Source organism: Brachycentrus maculatus, unplaced genomic scaffold (genome assembly GCF_059751285.1).
Source record: "Brachycentrus maculatus isolate JH-2025_06_01 unplaced genomic scaffold, ASM5975128v1 h1tg000311l, whole genome shotgun sequence".
NCBI lineage: Eukaryota > Metazoa > Arthropoda > Insecta > Trichoptera > Brachycentridae > Brachycentrus > Brachycentrus maculatus.
Genome location: NW_028281061.1, coordinates 1029456 through 1045193, shown reverse-complemented (window position 1 = coordinate 1045193; position 15738 = coordinate 1029456). Strand labels below are relative to the sequence as shown.

The 15738-nt window shown below is 31.3% G+C and overlaps 1 protein-coding gene across 1 annotated transcript; it reads left to right on the top strand.

Annotated features, from left to right (window-relative positions):
- Positions 1 to 616: 616 nt before the first annotated feature.
- LOC148304600 ((Lyso)-N-acylphosphatidylethanolamine lipase-like) lies at positions 617 to 11814 on the top strand. The gene is made up of 7 exons (XM_088268045.1): positions 617 to 842; positions 5798 to 5874; positions 6436 to 6642; positions 7344 to 7518; positions 8503 to 8775; positions 9317 to 9503; positions 10300 to 11814. Exons 1-7 carry the CDS (start codon positions 763 to 765, stop codon positions 10456 to 10458), a joined length of 1158 nt encoding a protein of 385 aa, XP_088124171.1. The 5' UTR covers positions 617 to 762; the 3' UTR covers positions 10459 to 11814.
- The last annotated feature ends 3924 nt before the right edge of the window (positions 11815 to 15738 follow it).

Here is a 15738-nt window from a genome sequence, read left to right as displayed (position 1 = left end):
AAACTCTGATTTCTAAAACTAAAGTACATAAAGAATCCTTTCTTTTGTTTTTTGGCAAGTACCCACATTTGAGTGACACCTTAAAAGGATATTAAAATAAGTTACCTTAAAAACTTTTTTTTATCAAAATAAAACAAATTAAGTTACTTTTTTAACATTTAATATTAAGAATGGCAGCATGTATTTTTTGTCTATTGTTATACTTACTGCTTTATAAAAGTTGCACCTTAGGGAAAGCCCGGAAAAAGGCCTACTGTTGCCAATAAATTATTGAAATCATTGATGCATGTAAAAGACATTTGAAATTCGAGTGTTGTATGATGCTTTTGGATAATTTAAGAAGTGTTTTTGATTATGATATAGGCAATAGGCGATCAACTATTTTAAAATAAACAAAATACGATTTTGGCGCCTGGGATCTGCGCCCCTTTTGTACAGGCTACCTTAAAGAAGAAAAACTCATTATCAATTTTTTCCAAATTTTATGTTTAAAAATATGTATTTCAGAGCGCGCCCTGGTTGGACAATCTTTGAATTTTAGGATAATAACGGCTATTAAAATGACGCATGAAGCATACGTCAATCTACGAATCTACACCTAAACGACCTAAACCAAACAGTCGAGAGGAGGACCACGTGAGGGCCGGGAACAAGTTTTCCGATATTTTCAAGCGGCCTGTGAATAGCAGTGTCAAATTGCCTGTTTGCATTATTTTTTAGTGTTTTAGTTGGCTTTAAATTTCTACATAATAAAACATCTGAATGTACGTTTACGTGTTGGTATTTATTTCATTTGTTTTGTACAAAATGAAGAACAAATCTATTGAAGCTGAAGAGACTAGGTATGTACCTATGAAATATTTTGCCGGTAAATAAATGTAACCTTGAATACAAAATGAAGAAAAATAATTGGAATTACGCCGCCGTCAACAATACAGACTACTAATCATATCTATAATATAATGATATCGACAAATAAATCGATACATTAAAATTAAATTTAATTAAATGTTATATTTAACGTTTAAATGATTTTCTTCTTTATAGCTTTTCACCATTCAAGACTAGTATATTGCATATTCCAACCGGTGTCTGCTAGTGTCAAAAGAGCTGAATTGTAGTCAAATTTAATTCACTGGTGTCAAACTATCGCTGTTTTTATTCAAAACACTACATAATTAACTTGCCGTAATTTGTATTCACGAAAATCGTTTTTGATTTTCGTGAATATTTTAAAAAATATTTTGATATTTTACCTATTTCTCATTAGCAAGGTATCTACCGACATAATTTGTTTGTTGGAGTTTCAATATACATACATAATAGATGCTGAAATTGAACGTTTAGTTGCTTAATAAATATTATTTGGCATCTTATTTCTGTATACGTGTTTTCCCCAATTATGATATGTATTATAACATTAGCATTTTGACATGATGGAATAAAAATAATTGAAGATGGATTCCCATACGAAAATTATTTAGAAATGACGTAAAAGATTTTTTATTTTTTTATAACAGCAAAAAAGACCGAGTGTTGGTTGCCTTAATTAAAAATAAACATTATTATTCTTTTGATTGTTTTTCTTTCCTTCAAATTTAATTTTTTTATTTTATAAAATCACATGTTTTTAATGATAATTTTATGTATGGGTTTTAATAATACAAGGAAGAATATTAAAATTTTATTAAGTAAATTGTTATCCCAATATACATATTTACATTACACAAGCTTGTACAAGTATGGTTTCACAACTCCGAGCTAATCTCCTTGTTCTACCTGCTATACATATCCCATAAAGCAATAGGTAGTATTTTACGAAAATGGCGCTATATAAATTATCCAAATTTATTGTTATTATTATATCCTTCACAATCTATATCCCATCAAACATATTTCATTCTTGTATCCAAAAATCTGGAGCTCACCTTGCCTTCCAAGTAAGTTACCATCAAATTAACACCACATCAATCTGATCAGTGATCAGAAATGCAGGGTATAACAGGGATCGGAAAATATTTATTCTATTTTACCCTACCTCACTTGCATTAAATGTAAATAATTATTAACAGTCTCATAATTTAACAAATTATTGTAAGGATCTACAATTTAAGTAATATGTGTGAACTATGAATTCAACACTACCACAGGCCGCATTACTGCAACACGTTAAAGCGTGAACTTCATCTGCCTCAATTACTTGACACATATTTAAACATTATTCCATACAAAAAAAATTATTTACATTCACTTCCAAGAATGTTGCATCTGTTTGCATCTCAGTTACCTCCATTAGTACAGATAATCGCAAAATGTTATGCACATTGGCCATATCTCCTGTGATAATATTTTACTAAAATACTGCTTTATAAACTATCCATAATTATCTTCCACTTTTTGTATGATTATATTATTATCCTGTGTTAATTAATGGAGAAAATTTGGAAAACGGTGGTAATGAAATATGCGTGTACTAATTTTAAAAAAATACTATTAGTTTTTGTATTTTCTTTTACCAATGAAATACACACGATACCAATGAAATAAACTCGTGCAAAACTTTTTTGTTATTGATTTTTTTGCCTACATATATATGCTGTTTTCCTACTGGCAACCTTGACTGTAAGTTTTGTTTTTATTGTGAATTGCTTCATGTTAATATTGAAATTTTTATTCGATTTCCTTTTTTCTATGTTTTTGACTTGCTTGAACTTATTAAAATATATATGTACATATACAATTACAAATTTAGTTTTTATCTTGTATGAAATTATATTTAATGTAATTATTACATTATATGTTTATCTGAAATCAATATTTATTACATATAAGTAAAAATACTTACGAATACTTATGAAGAAAAGCAAGTCATGCTCAAATGTATTGTTATGCATAGATTTTCACATGACTTTTATCTTTTTTTATCTCAACTGTGGTGTAATGATCCCATTGATTTATTTGTCTCATAATTGAAAAATAATTCATTTACCTAAATAAATAATAAGAATGTCCATAAAAGAAATATAAAAAGAGATTTTGAAATATATATTGTATGCAGTTTGATTAAAAATAAATCAATCGAAATTATTTATGGTATTATTCATGAAAAGTTATTACTTTTTTTGATATTTTTTATTATTATTTACTTTACAAAATGACAAAAAGGTATTTTATTATGTTAAAACTTATATTACTGTTTCTGCAGTCAATAGGTAAATCTAATAGGTACTATCTAGAGCATGGGTGGCCAACATTTTCAGTAGCCGGGCCAGATTTTAAAAATGAGATATCCAACTGGACCGTAAAACAAGATTAATATTTTATTATTCAAAGCAAATAAGATTTATATTGTATATATTATATATTGTATAAGTATATATATATATATATATATATATATATATATATATATATATATATATATATATATATATATACATAGTTATTAGGTACTATTCAACCTATTTGCATGTTTAGCCTCGTAATGCCGTTTAATGTTATACTTTTTCAAGATGGAAACAAAATCATTGCATATCAGGCATGTTGGCTTTGTTTTGAATTCCACAAAAAAATCATCAGTCTTAAAAACTTCTCAGTTCTTCTGATACTCTTCATTCTTTAATCCAACGTCTTTACTACTTGATGCCATTATGGGTGTTGAAATTGTCAGGATAGTGAAATACTCCCATATATAGGATATGATACGAACTACACACGATGGAATGTTCTTTTGATGGTTTTGTGTACACTAAAGGGAAAAAAATGTGTGATTTGTTCCGCGGGCCGCAAGTAGACACCAAGAGGGCCGCATGCGGCCCGTGGGTCGGGGGTTGGCCACCCTTGATCTAGGGCAAGGGTGGCCAATGCCGCGGGCCGCATGCGGCCCGCCGGGTGTCTACATGTGGCCCGTGGAACATTTCACACATTTTTTCTTTAAGTGCACATAAAACCACCAAAAGAACATTCCATCGTGCCTATTTCGTATCATATCCCATATATGGAAGTATCTCACTATCGTGACAATTTCTTCTATGGTTTATTCGTGTTAACAAACAATCACTACATTTTGCGATCTACTTTTAAAACACATTGATAAGAATACAAGCTGCTATAACTGAGTGCTAGAGCGACTCAAAGTCAAAATCCGATGTAAAAGATAGTTATACAGTAGCTATGATACTAGTCGAATGAAGCATATTTAATCTCAAATGAGAACAAGAATTACTGATGAGCATTTGGAAAACTATTTGCGTGTAACATCAATCGTTAACGTATCAACATTGATGCACTTAGTTCTGACAAACAAAATCAGATGTCTCACAAATTAAAAAAAAACAAGTTTTTATTGTTTGTATTGCCTAACTCTTATCTTATTAATATGTTTGATTCACATTTTTATTTATCTCTTAAAAAAAACAATACATTTCATGTTTGCTTTGAATAATAAAGGAAATTTTGTTTTACGGCCCGGTAAGAAATCTGATTTATAAAATTTGGCCCGGCTGCTGAAAATGTTGGCCACCCATGATCTAGGGTAAAATCTAGGTTAGTACAATGGTGTGCAGTGCACTGTGTTGGATTGACGTCATGACTACTTTATTGTTGATTACATGAAGACAAGGTGATCAGTCTTGCACTCCAGATTATTGAATATAGAAGCGGAATATATTTAATGGATTACAAATAGTGTGAGTGAAGTAGTTCAGGATGAAGGATATTAAATAAAGGAGGATTAGTAGGTAGGAAAAGGAGAATAGCAATAGCCAAGGATCTCGAAGTTGCACTACCTTACTATGCTAGTGTATAGTTTTACACAGTAGCGTGTATTTCATATAGGCACATAAGCAGTGCCTACCTTAATGGAATGGAAAAAATATGGAAAACTGTGATAATAATAATAATAATTTTAAAAAATATAATAAAAAACTACAAGTTTTCTCAGTTATTTCTCCAAAACATGCATTATAAGGTTAAGACAGATAAGTTTTAAAAAAAAAACAAATAATAAAACGCTGTTTTTCCTACTGTCTAATATACACCTAGATACTTTACTGATTAAAAACTCTTTGCAGACCACTGATTGTACACCCTTAATTTGTTTTTTTTTTGTTTTGTATCTAATTACCTCAACTTAACATGATAGGTATTGCATTTTGTCTCCGCACAGTCTATCAGAAAATCTAGAGTGATTATTTAATTAATAAATTAGAATAGTAAACCGAGGTGTCATCTCTCGCTCATTCCAAGTTCTGCGGTCCCTTAGGATCTTGTAGCTGTACTTCAATTGGGCTTTCTGTCAGGGGCTTCAATTGTCTTGCATTCATGTTCTTAGTAATCCTTATGTCACTTGTCTGTCGTTTTCCATTCTGTTCCAGAATGAATATAGAATCATTTGATATCAAATATAAGTGAAACAGCTTTAAATAATTGACCCATCTTGGAATACGTAATAATACCTAGTAATATAGCTGGCAACCTTAAATTACGCAAATTTCGTTCTCTCTGATTTTTGTTCTCTCTACCGGGAGATAATTAGTGTGTATTATTTTGTTTTTTGTTGATTATTCAAATTTATAGCAGTATTGGTTTATGCAAATTAATTGAAGCAACCGACAAATGTTTTTTATCGTTTTTTTTAATTAAGTTAAGTACCAATTCTGAACATCATGTTTATTTTTAATATACCACTCTATGGATCTTAATAATTAACAACCAAATAATTTAGACTTTTTTCATATCTCCTACAGTATTTTTCATCTTGTAATGAATGTTATTACAATATGTTTTATATTTGCAGAGAAACAACAAAATGGTGCAACTGGTCCAAGTCCTCACTCTCTGTACTCAAGTCTGTGGAGAAAGAAATTTTATCAAGTAAGTGATTTAAATAAAATAATACACATATCTGGATACTCATCCATCTAGGATTCCACTTAATGGAAACTCCAAGCTCAAGACAGAAAGCAATAGATAGCCATTAAGGAAGCCTATGAGGTGTTCAATAATATTAACAACATTGAATAATGATTTTAAAGAAAAAGAATTGCATTGTTAAAAAATTAAGAATTAACCCTTACTGGTCCAATATCAAATCTCATTCGACATCGATTTTTTCTTCTTAGGTCCCATGTCGGATGTTATTTGTCATTTTTTCATCATTAGTATTATTTATTTAAATTCCAAGCTTACATTTTTGTCACTCGTATCTATTACAACAGTATGTGGAGCAGAGGACAAAAGATTTTTTTTCAATTGGAATGTAACTGTCCACCTAGATATATATTTTTTTAATTTTGGGGGACCAGAAAGTGTGAAATGTTTTTTTTTCTGAGCAGTTCACTGAAGGAGTCAATTATTTTAGGATGAATAACACCTCTTTATTATTTGTATTGACTTTATTATTCCACCAGTATTTGTAAATTATTGTTTTTTTAGGTTTATCAATTCCATACACTGGAAAATATATAAACATTGGTCCTATAGTGGGGAAAGATGATCGAATATGGACCATCTCAATGAATGAACAGTCAAACAAAGTACCTATTGTGCTAATACACGGATTAGGATCTGGCGTGGGATTGTGGATCATGAATCTTGATCAGTTGGCGGCTGACAGACCTGTCCATGCTATTGATCTTTTAGGTGAGCAATACCATTTATATTGATACTTCACAGGTGATAAGGAATTCTGTAATGAACTTTAAGCATTATCAAACTGTTTTCATGCTTTGAAAATATATTTTGGCTAATTTTCCTAATTTATAAATTTGTCTAAAAATGAATGATTGTTTTTACAGATAAATTTGTAAAAACAGAATTGATACTCTGGCAATGTTAAAATCACTTTATTGAAATATTTAATTTTTTAGAAATATGATTGTATTTATAATATATTCCTCACCTAAAGGAATACAAAAAAATACTAGTACATGTTTTGTTACAAATGCTATTATTGAATTAATAATGAAGCTTTAAAATAAAACCACAAAAAATTAATTTAATCAATTGTTGTTTGCCGCCATCTGCAGACATCATTTGAAAAATTAGCTAATGCGTCATTTATAGCTATTATTTAATAGACATCATAGTTTTATAAATCAATATATAGTTTACATATTAATTGATTTCTTATTTTAGAAATATGACTGTTTAGCTCAATTGAATACAATACTTGACTGGACATCAAAAGATCCTTGGTTCAAGTCCTGAAGCATCCAGGGTATTTTTTTCCTGTGATATTTTAAAGTTATTTTGTAATGATTTTCTCTATTAATTTCTCTAATATGTAATAAATTTTTGCCCTTTCTTTTTTTATAATAATGAGAAATACTAATGTTTTTCAGGTTTCGCTAGCAGTTCGAGGCCTACATTTAGCTCCGATCCGAAGGTGGTGGAGATGCAGATGGTAGCTGCCTTAGAGGAATGGAGAAGAGTTATGAAGCTTGAGAAATTTATTCTCTTAGGGCACAGCTTGGGAGGCTTCCTCTCTGCCTTATACACAATGCAGTATCCATCAAGGTAATTTTCTGCAGATAGATTCAATATACATATACACAATGCAGTATCCATTATACACAGTGCAGTATCCATCAAGGTAATTTAGTGCAGATAGATTCAATATATACACAATGCAGTATCCATTATACACAATGCAGTATCCATCAAGGTAATTTGGTGCAAGGTAGATGGTGCAGATGGTATTCTGCAAATACATAATTTTTCCTACACATATTGTTTATCATTACCAATATCCAATAAAATTGAATTTATTTAATTTACATCAGAGGTCTGTGCCCCCTTTACACAACTCTTGCATTTTTTATGTTAAGCATGTACATATCCTTGTGCAAAATCCAGCTTGATCATGTTTCGTTTAACAACTCGTGTAGAAATGCTAGACTGAACAATGCAGTTGGTAGCGAGAGCATCACTAATTGGTTGAATGTGTGTGCTGTACTTTATTGGATAAAGACCTGTAACCTATTGAGAGTCTGATTTGGTACCAGGATAATATAATGGCGCACTCGACTCGCTAATAAATCTCTGTAGCTCAACAAATTCCAACTTGACAGTGATCAGAAAGTTTTAGGTTTTATCTTCTTTGAATACAGTAACTTTTTTTGATGATTTTTGCCGATTCTTTAGAGTACCTATCTAGCCTTGATGTAGAAGAGGTAATTGTCAGCCTTGTTTTTGACCTAATAATATTTTTTCTTAATATTTTTATTTACTTGTTCTCTTGTAAATTATTTTGTGTTTTTTTTAAAGGAATAACCCTTAAAGTCTCTTTTTCAAAGGGTTTTCTACAGGTTGAATAGTAAGGATAGGGATGGTAGATAAATACAACACATGAATTCAAGATTACACATAACTGTCACATATAATTGAATAATTGAGAACAAATAAACTATAGTAATTATGTTGTTAGCACTTACGTATCAAAGTCCTAGAAAACCGGTGTATTATCACCATTCTCTAAATTAAAATATTAAATTTCCACAGAATACAACACCTCGTATTGGGAGATGCGTGGGGATTATCAGAGAGTCCAGAAGACATTGTGTCTCATTTCAAGTTGCCGATCTGGGCCCGAGTAGTGGCATCCGCCCTGTTGCCCCTGAATCCCATGTGGGCCCTGAGAGCTGCGGGTCCCTGGGGAGAGGGTCTGGTGAACCGACTGCGTCCCGACCTCATCGCCAAGTTTAGGGGAGTTCTTCCCAATGCGGAGGAGCTTATCTCCAAATATATTTACCAGTGCAACGCTCAGAAACCGACGTAAGTATGCATTTTCTAATTAAATTATTGGGTAATATATCTAAAATAAAACACAGTTTTTTGGATTGAATTCTACATTATTTATGTATTTATTAATACACGTTTAATTAACACGTTTGTGTTTGATAATGTCCTAAGAAGACGAAACGGGTCACGTATTAATATATACATAAATAAATGTAGAATTCAATCCAAAAAACCGTGTTTTATTTTGGATATATTACCCATCAATTCAATATGGAACTCTACCAACTGTCTGCAGTTACAATAAATAATTTTCTTATCATACAGTCAAAGCTTCACTCACTTCACTTCATATTCATGTTACCCATACTCTGTTACATCAACCTGGTCCAACGAATTCCGTGAAAAAACACTATTGACACAGTTGGAGGGCCACTCACTCCATGAAACAAACATTAAATTACACGCTATCTTAAATTAGTTATTTAATTTTAAATAACATGTGTGTTGTAACAATAGATGAGATAAAATGAGAAGTAAATGTATGTACAATATTGATGATGTTTCTTATTTACAGCGGTGAAAGTGGGTTCCACGTGATGATGCATTATATTGCCTTTGCCAAGAATCCCATTATCAGGAGATTACATCGCCTTGATAGCTCAATACCCTTGACCATGATATTCGGATCTAGAACGTGGGTAGACAGTTCTGTCGGTCCTGTTATTAAAGAATTGAGGAAAGATGGATATGTAAATATTAAGGTAAGCAAAAAATTATCAAATTGTTACATGTGTTAGATCACGGGAGGCCAACTTGCGGCCCCCGACAGCCTTACGTGCGGCCCGCGGCCATATATGAAGAATATATTTTTAAACCAGTGATATATTTGTGATACACGGTTTGAAGCATCAACAAAATTTATGCCCTCCAGTATTCTATGAGCCAAGTCATGCATGTTGTTATAAAAACAGTGGACAATATCCGTTCGCACGCTCTTCAGCATTGCCAATTTAACGCAATCTCAAAAATCTCTAAAACCAGTTAAAGTGTGCAATTTCAACTATTGAAATAGATTTAGAAAAATTAAGTAAGCGAAGAGAAACTTAAATCTCAAACTGAGTGGTCATTTATAAATTGGTTTTTATTAAAATAAAAATGTTAATATTGTTTGATTAATGTGTCCTAATTTGATCATTTTGATTGTTAAAATTTTTCGAAATGTTTATTACTATACCAATACATTTTTTGTTGGTTCATTGTATGTTTTCTACTCACTTCTGGTCGTAGTAATGTTTCTGATTACCTCCGCATTCAAATTATTTATAATATGTACTTACAAAAATCAATAAGTATGAAATTCGTTGTTATAAAAAAAAATTCAAATGTCTGTATGCGGCCCTTGGGAAAATTTTAAGTCATCGATGCGGCCCGGGACGCTATTTGGGTTGGCCAGGCCTGTGTTAGATGAAGAATTCTATTGAGAGTGGAATATGAAAGTTTGGATATTTACATGCCTTATGCCTTATAAATTAATTCAAGATGTAATTTTATTCACAGATGATTCCAAATGCCGGGCACCACATCAATCTCGATCAGCCATTGATTTTCAACAGAATTGTTTTGGGTATCTGTCAATATGAAGACAATAGAATAGTTCAGTCCAAAAGTTCTATAAGTATTGCACCAAATCCAACGTTAGAGGTTTCTGCGATTTAAAGCATTCATAAAATGCCTTTTCTTAACAAATAAAAGCCATTCCTGAATTTATTTTACACTTCCATTTGCTTGGTAGATTCATACATATGTACAAATCAGTCTGGTTTTCCATTATTTTGGTAAACTTTATATTATTATGATAGGAATATGATATGAATTTTTGAGCTTAAATGACAATATATGTCTATCACAAAACGTATGCCATAAAATGCACTTTTTTTATTATTATTTTTTTTTAAGTTATAGATCTCATCATATATGTATGTAGATACATCTTTTATATGGAATAATATATGAAGGAAAATTTATTCTAATGTTTTGTGCTCAAAGACTTCTCAACCATTTTTTTCTTAAATATAGTTTAATATAATTTATATAAAGTGTATGAAAAAAATCAATGCAAATATTTTATTTTTTTGTTATTTTAAAAATGGTTATTGACCTATAAAATTTGAACGCTTTTACACGAAAGGCGTTTTAAAATTATTATTAAATATAATTTTGAAAGGGTATTATCACTCATATTGCCTACATTTAAATAGGCTTTGCTTTGTATTTCTATTTTAACCCTCCCTTCCCGGTGTTGTGTACCTTGTACACATTGCTTCTAATAACCATAATATCTCTATAAATATAATAAACACAAGGCAAAAATTTTAGGTATGTGTCCATAACATATTTACGCATTGATTTAAAAAATAATATCAATAATAATCAGCATTTATCAGGTACATCGGAGGTATTTTGAGAATATCGGAAACAAATTTGCGTATAAACAGCGCGTGAAGAGTGTGCGGGAACCACGACACTAAATTTGCATTTCACTCTTGCCTACTTGCAATGTGCAAGCGTGAGGAGCTCAAAGCTCAATGTTCTCTGGCTAGCGGCACAGCGGCAGTAGCTTTTGGGCTCCCGACAAGAGTGAACCTATGCTTGTTCCGTGAGTGTTGCCAGATGGTTTTTTAATGTTTTCAGCAAATAAATCTGAATTATTATAAGTTTTTACTTTATTTATAATTAATTGAGGGGATTACCCATGAATGTCCGTATTTTTCCGATTTAAAATTGTTAATTTTTTATTGTGTAGTGACTACCCAACACCGGGACGCGCGTTTTATTTTAGCACCGGAAGGGAAAGGTACCTTATACATAATACCTTACTGGAGTCACAAATATTTTTAGTTTAGGTCAAAGATCAGTGATGAAAAAAGTGTTTATAAAGCGGGTGATTATGCTGATTTATTGTCTATCAATAACCATTTCAGTGCTGAGATTTTTCTTATATGTATGCAAAAATTGCTAAAACTTTTTTGCATAAATGACCCATTTTAAATTTAGCGAAGACCAAAAACAAAAGAATTTTACAAAAAATGTATTTGTATTTTTCACTAAAAATTTAATTTAAATTTGTGAATATATTGACAAATTGGAACTTTAGAAACGCTCTTGCTACGACACAACCTCCCAGCTCGACCGCCAAAATGCACTGACATCATCGCCAGCCGCACTTTTGGCAAAGTATACCAGAGTCGATAGATCAATTCTCAGCACTCAAATGGCTAATGACCGAACAATATTTATCGTCAAAGCCGCACTGTGTGATAATCTGACTGCCCCAACATACAACGCAGTAACTCCAAATTTATTATATTTGAATTTTTTTCATTCTTGGATTAATACCTTGACTGCCACGGCAATTTTCAGAATTCCGGTTTAAAATCCAATTTCATTTAATCATATTATATTATTAAAAACTCTAATTATAGTACATAATTATATTTTCTCTTAATTTATTAATAAATTTTCTGTTCATGTGAGCCAGCATTGATTTTTTGTTTTCTTCCCAGAAGCCATCTATCCATATTAGCACAGATAAAATACGAATTTTATCATAGCTGCACGAACATGGCAAGAAAACACAGTATGAGATAACTCTTAGTCGGCGTCGTAGCAAAGAATGCGATCTACAAGTTATCTCGTAGTTGGCAGTCAACGTGTTAAGATTAAAATTGTATATAATTTGACCTTAAGGGATTTGTAAACATTAGCAGTGTCCTTACGTAGCAGGGGTATTTTAACCCTGAGTGTTTCAGATATCACTGCTCTTCCCCTCTTTCTATTTATTTATTACTTCTCCATATTTTAAGCAATAATTTACTTCGTCCTGAACTCTTTCACTTATCGCTCACTCCTTTCAAGAACGTCGTAAATAAAAAAACTTGATTTTACAGGAGAATGTTTTTAAAGTTTAAAAATATAATACAATGTATTAAAAATAAATATCAAGCCACTTATTGAACTTTTTACTGTGCAACAGATCTTTTTAGGTTTAACCTGAAGGTTTTCTTCTCCATTTGAAAAATATTTAGTTTATTAAAAAAAAAATTAAACAATACTTTTCTTCAAAATGCAAAAACAACACTTTCTGCCCTGCAGCGTGTAAATATTAAGTTAAAAATATGCCTCTTTTGCTGGGATATAGTACATTTTCTGGGCATTCCGAAAACATGCTCAACTGAAAATTTACGATTTTTGATTTATGACGCTCTTGAAAGGAGTGAGCATTATGTCATGTGTATGCCTTCAAATATATTCTACTCCTAGATCCAAAAATCTGGAGTGCACGACTGATCACTTTACCTTCATATAACCATATAATCAAGCTAACACCACAGTGATCTGATGTGGTGCTCCAAGGGGTAAAAATAATAGATTCATACGCCTCTATAGCGTAATGGATAAGGTGGCTATAATGGAGGAGGTCTCGGATGTGATTCCTGATGGGGTCGATATTCATATTAAATGTTTTCTTTCCACTTTATTTTAACTTACCCCGAAGTAGCGTCTGTTCACCTCATTCTCTTGTAATTTATAACCAACATAATGTTAAATTTGAGATACTTCCTTTTTTATAGTTGGGGTAGTCGATAATTAATTTTAGTGTGTATTTAAAATACATACATATTTATCCTAAACAAGTGAGATTGTTGTAAGTACATATATATTTCATAATACATATGCATAAAATGCGTTTTCACTTTAATAAAATAGTTAAGAAAGATTTTTTTTAGTATTATATATACATGTTAAATTAATAAATATTTTACTATCAAACTCTATTTTTTAATAAAAAATATAAATAAAACAACTTTTTTATTTCTTTACTTTAAATTTAAGAATTTTTATTTTATTTCGTTATTCTCTTATATTTCAGTATCACCTCCCTTGTAATCCTGTAGTTTTATTTAAGTCTATATTTGGGTATTACATATCTTAATGTCTCTTAACACATTGTGTACGGTGTGCACATATTTGTGCGTTTCAGAAACCTTGTGTGGTGGCGGGGTGCACATTTTTGTGCATTTTGGCTACCTTCAATTTAGTATACAAAAAACACGTCATAAACTTCTAATCTCTTGGCCTTTTTGCTTTTGTTGTGTAGTGGATAGATGTCGTTGTAATATAAAAAATAATACTGATATTTACTGGTTCAAAACATAGCTAATGGTCGTAATCTGTTTTGAAGGAAATGTTACAAATTAACTTTAAACAATGGATACAGACGGTGCGTTTTTTTCTTTGTCCTAAAATGAAATAAAATACAAAGATCATTGTCCTTTACTTAAGTCGGCAGTTGGTACTTACAAAGCAATAAACGCGTGTGGGGAAAGCCCATAAATCATTTTTTTATTCGCAGATTTTGAGTTTTCGGCGGTTGTTAAACTGTGTTGTTATTTTCTAATATTTTATTAGTGTTTTTAACATTTTTTTTACTTTTGTGATTTGTGGACTAACGTGATTTTATTTTGAGACGTTAGAGACCGTTTAGACCGTTTTTGTATTGTTTTCGAGTTCAACCTCAAGTTCAAAATATGAAGTTCACTGACGTATTTTATATTTCTGGACAGCTGTCTAATGTCGCCCGCCTCAAGATACAGTTTTATCAAAACATTGCCGTAACTAATGTGTTAAGATAGCACAACTAATTTAATAGCACACGCATGCCTTGTGAGCGCGGCTACCTTAGGCTTTGAATATGTGATTAAATAATAAGACATGTAAGAAAAGTGTAAAAAAATATTTTATTGAAACATTTCAACAGATCTTTTATATACATTACATGAAAATATTTAATTTACTTGTAGAGGTATATAATATAATCATAATATTGTGATACATGATGAAAAAAAAGTTGAATCTAAAGAAAGTGCAAAAATCATTCAGGTCGGGTTGTGGTCCCGTAGTTAGTGTCGCGGACTCGGAGCTTTCACGTTTGACTCTACTCTGCCACTAATCTCAATTTTCAAACACAAGCCGTTTAGGCTGACCCGAGAAATAGTGTTGTAATCAAATATTTATGTTTATCATAAGAAAAAAAATAAATTTGGAAAATTTATTGATTTTATTTGATTAAAAATTTATTTCATTAAAATTTATTGAAAATTTATATACTTTAATTTTTTTAAAGTTATAAACAAATATTTTATTATGACATTAAAAATTAACCAAATGGTTGCAAATTTAACAAAATGAACAAAATTTCAAATATCTGGCTATTTATTTTAAAAGGTAAGAAAGCTTAACCTGTTAACCTGGCGGTCCGCTGTCCAATTACGCAACTTGTAACGGGCGCGAATACTGATTCACTCCGCGTCTTAAATTCATGTCGAGACATGTATGGATGACTAATACCTTTGAAAAATATACATCCATATATATAATATAATAAACATATATTTCAAGGACGTATTTATATGTCCTACCCGTACCCGATATCGTTTACGTTTGACGTATTTATGCGTCCCGCCGGTTAACCGAATCCACGCGGCTCGCATAACCGTATGTGTTTTCACAAAACATTCCCTGTACGCGGCTGACATAACCGTTTGTGTTTTTACTTTACTCCAAGTTTCGAACCTCAGTTCAACTTGTAGGGATTTTTTCATGGTGTGGAACTTTGGATAAAATAATACGTCAATCCTTGGCCTTATGACATCTGTTGAAATATCTGACTAATAATTTGTAACATCACAAGGATAAATAAAAAAACAGATCCCTGATTTTTCTTGCGGTCGGTAATTAGTCCGCGCCATAATCATGCGCTATATCTGTCTCACTCTCGGCACTACGCATCGCCAGTGGGCAAGAGTGACACACGATGCGTGCTTTGATTTATTTATGTTACGATCTTATTTGTTTATATTACGATATATTTCAAGAATAATGTGACACGAGTGTATTATAGAGTACCAAAAAGGCACAATGAATCCCATTGAACGT

Excerpts from the sequence above, each read along its gene's own strand:
- LOC148304600 (XM_088268045.1), top strand. The coding sequence starts at position 763 with ATGTACGTTTACGTGTTGGTATTTATTTCATTTGTTTTGTACAAAATG. Across the intron at positions 6,643-7,343 it reads CCATGCTATTGATCTTTTAG|GTTTCGCTAGCAGTTCGAGG; the intron begins GTGAGCAATACC and ends AATGTTTTTCAG. Across the intron at positions 8,776-9,316 it reads TGCAACGCTCAGAAACCGAC|CGGTGAAAGTGGGTTCCACG; the intron begins GTAAGTATGCAT and ends TCTTATTTACAG.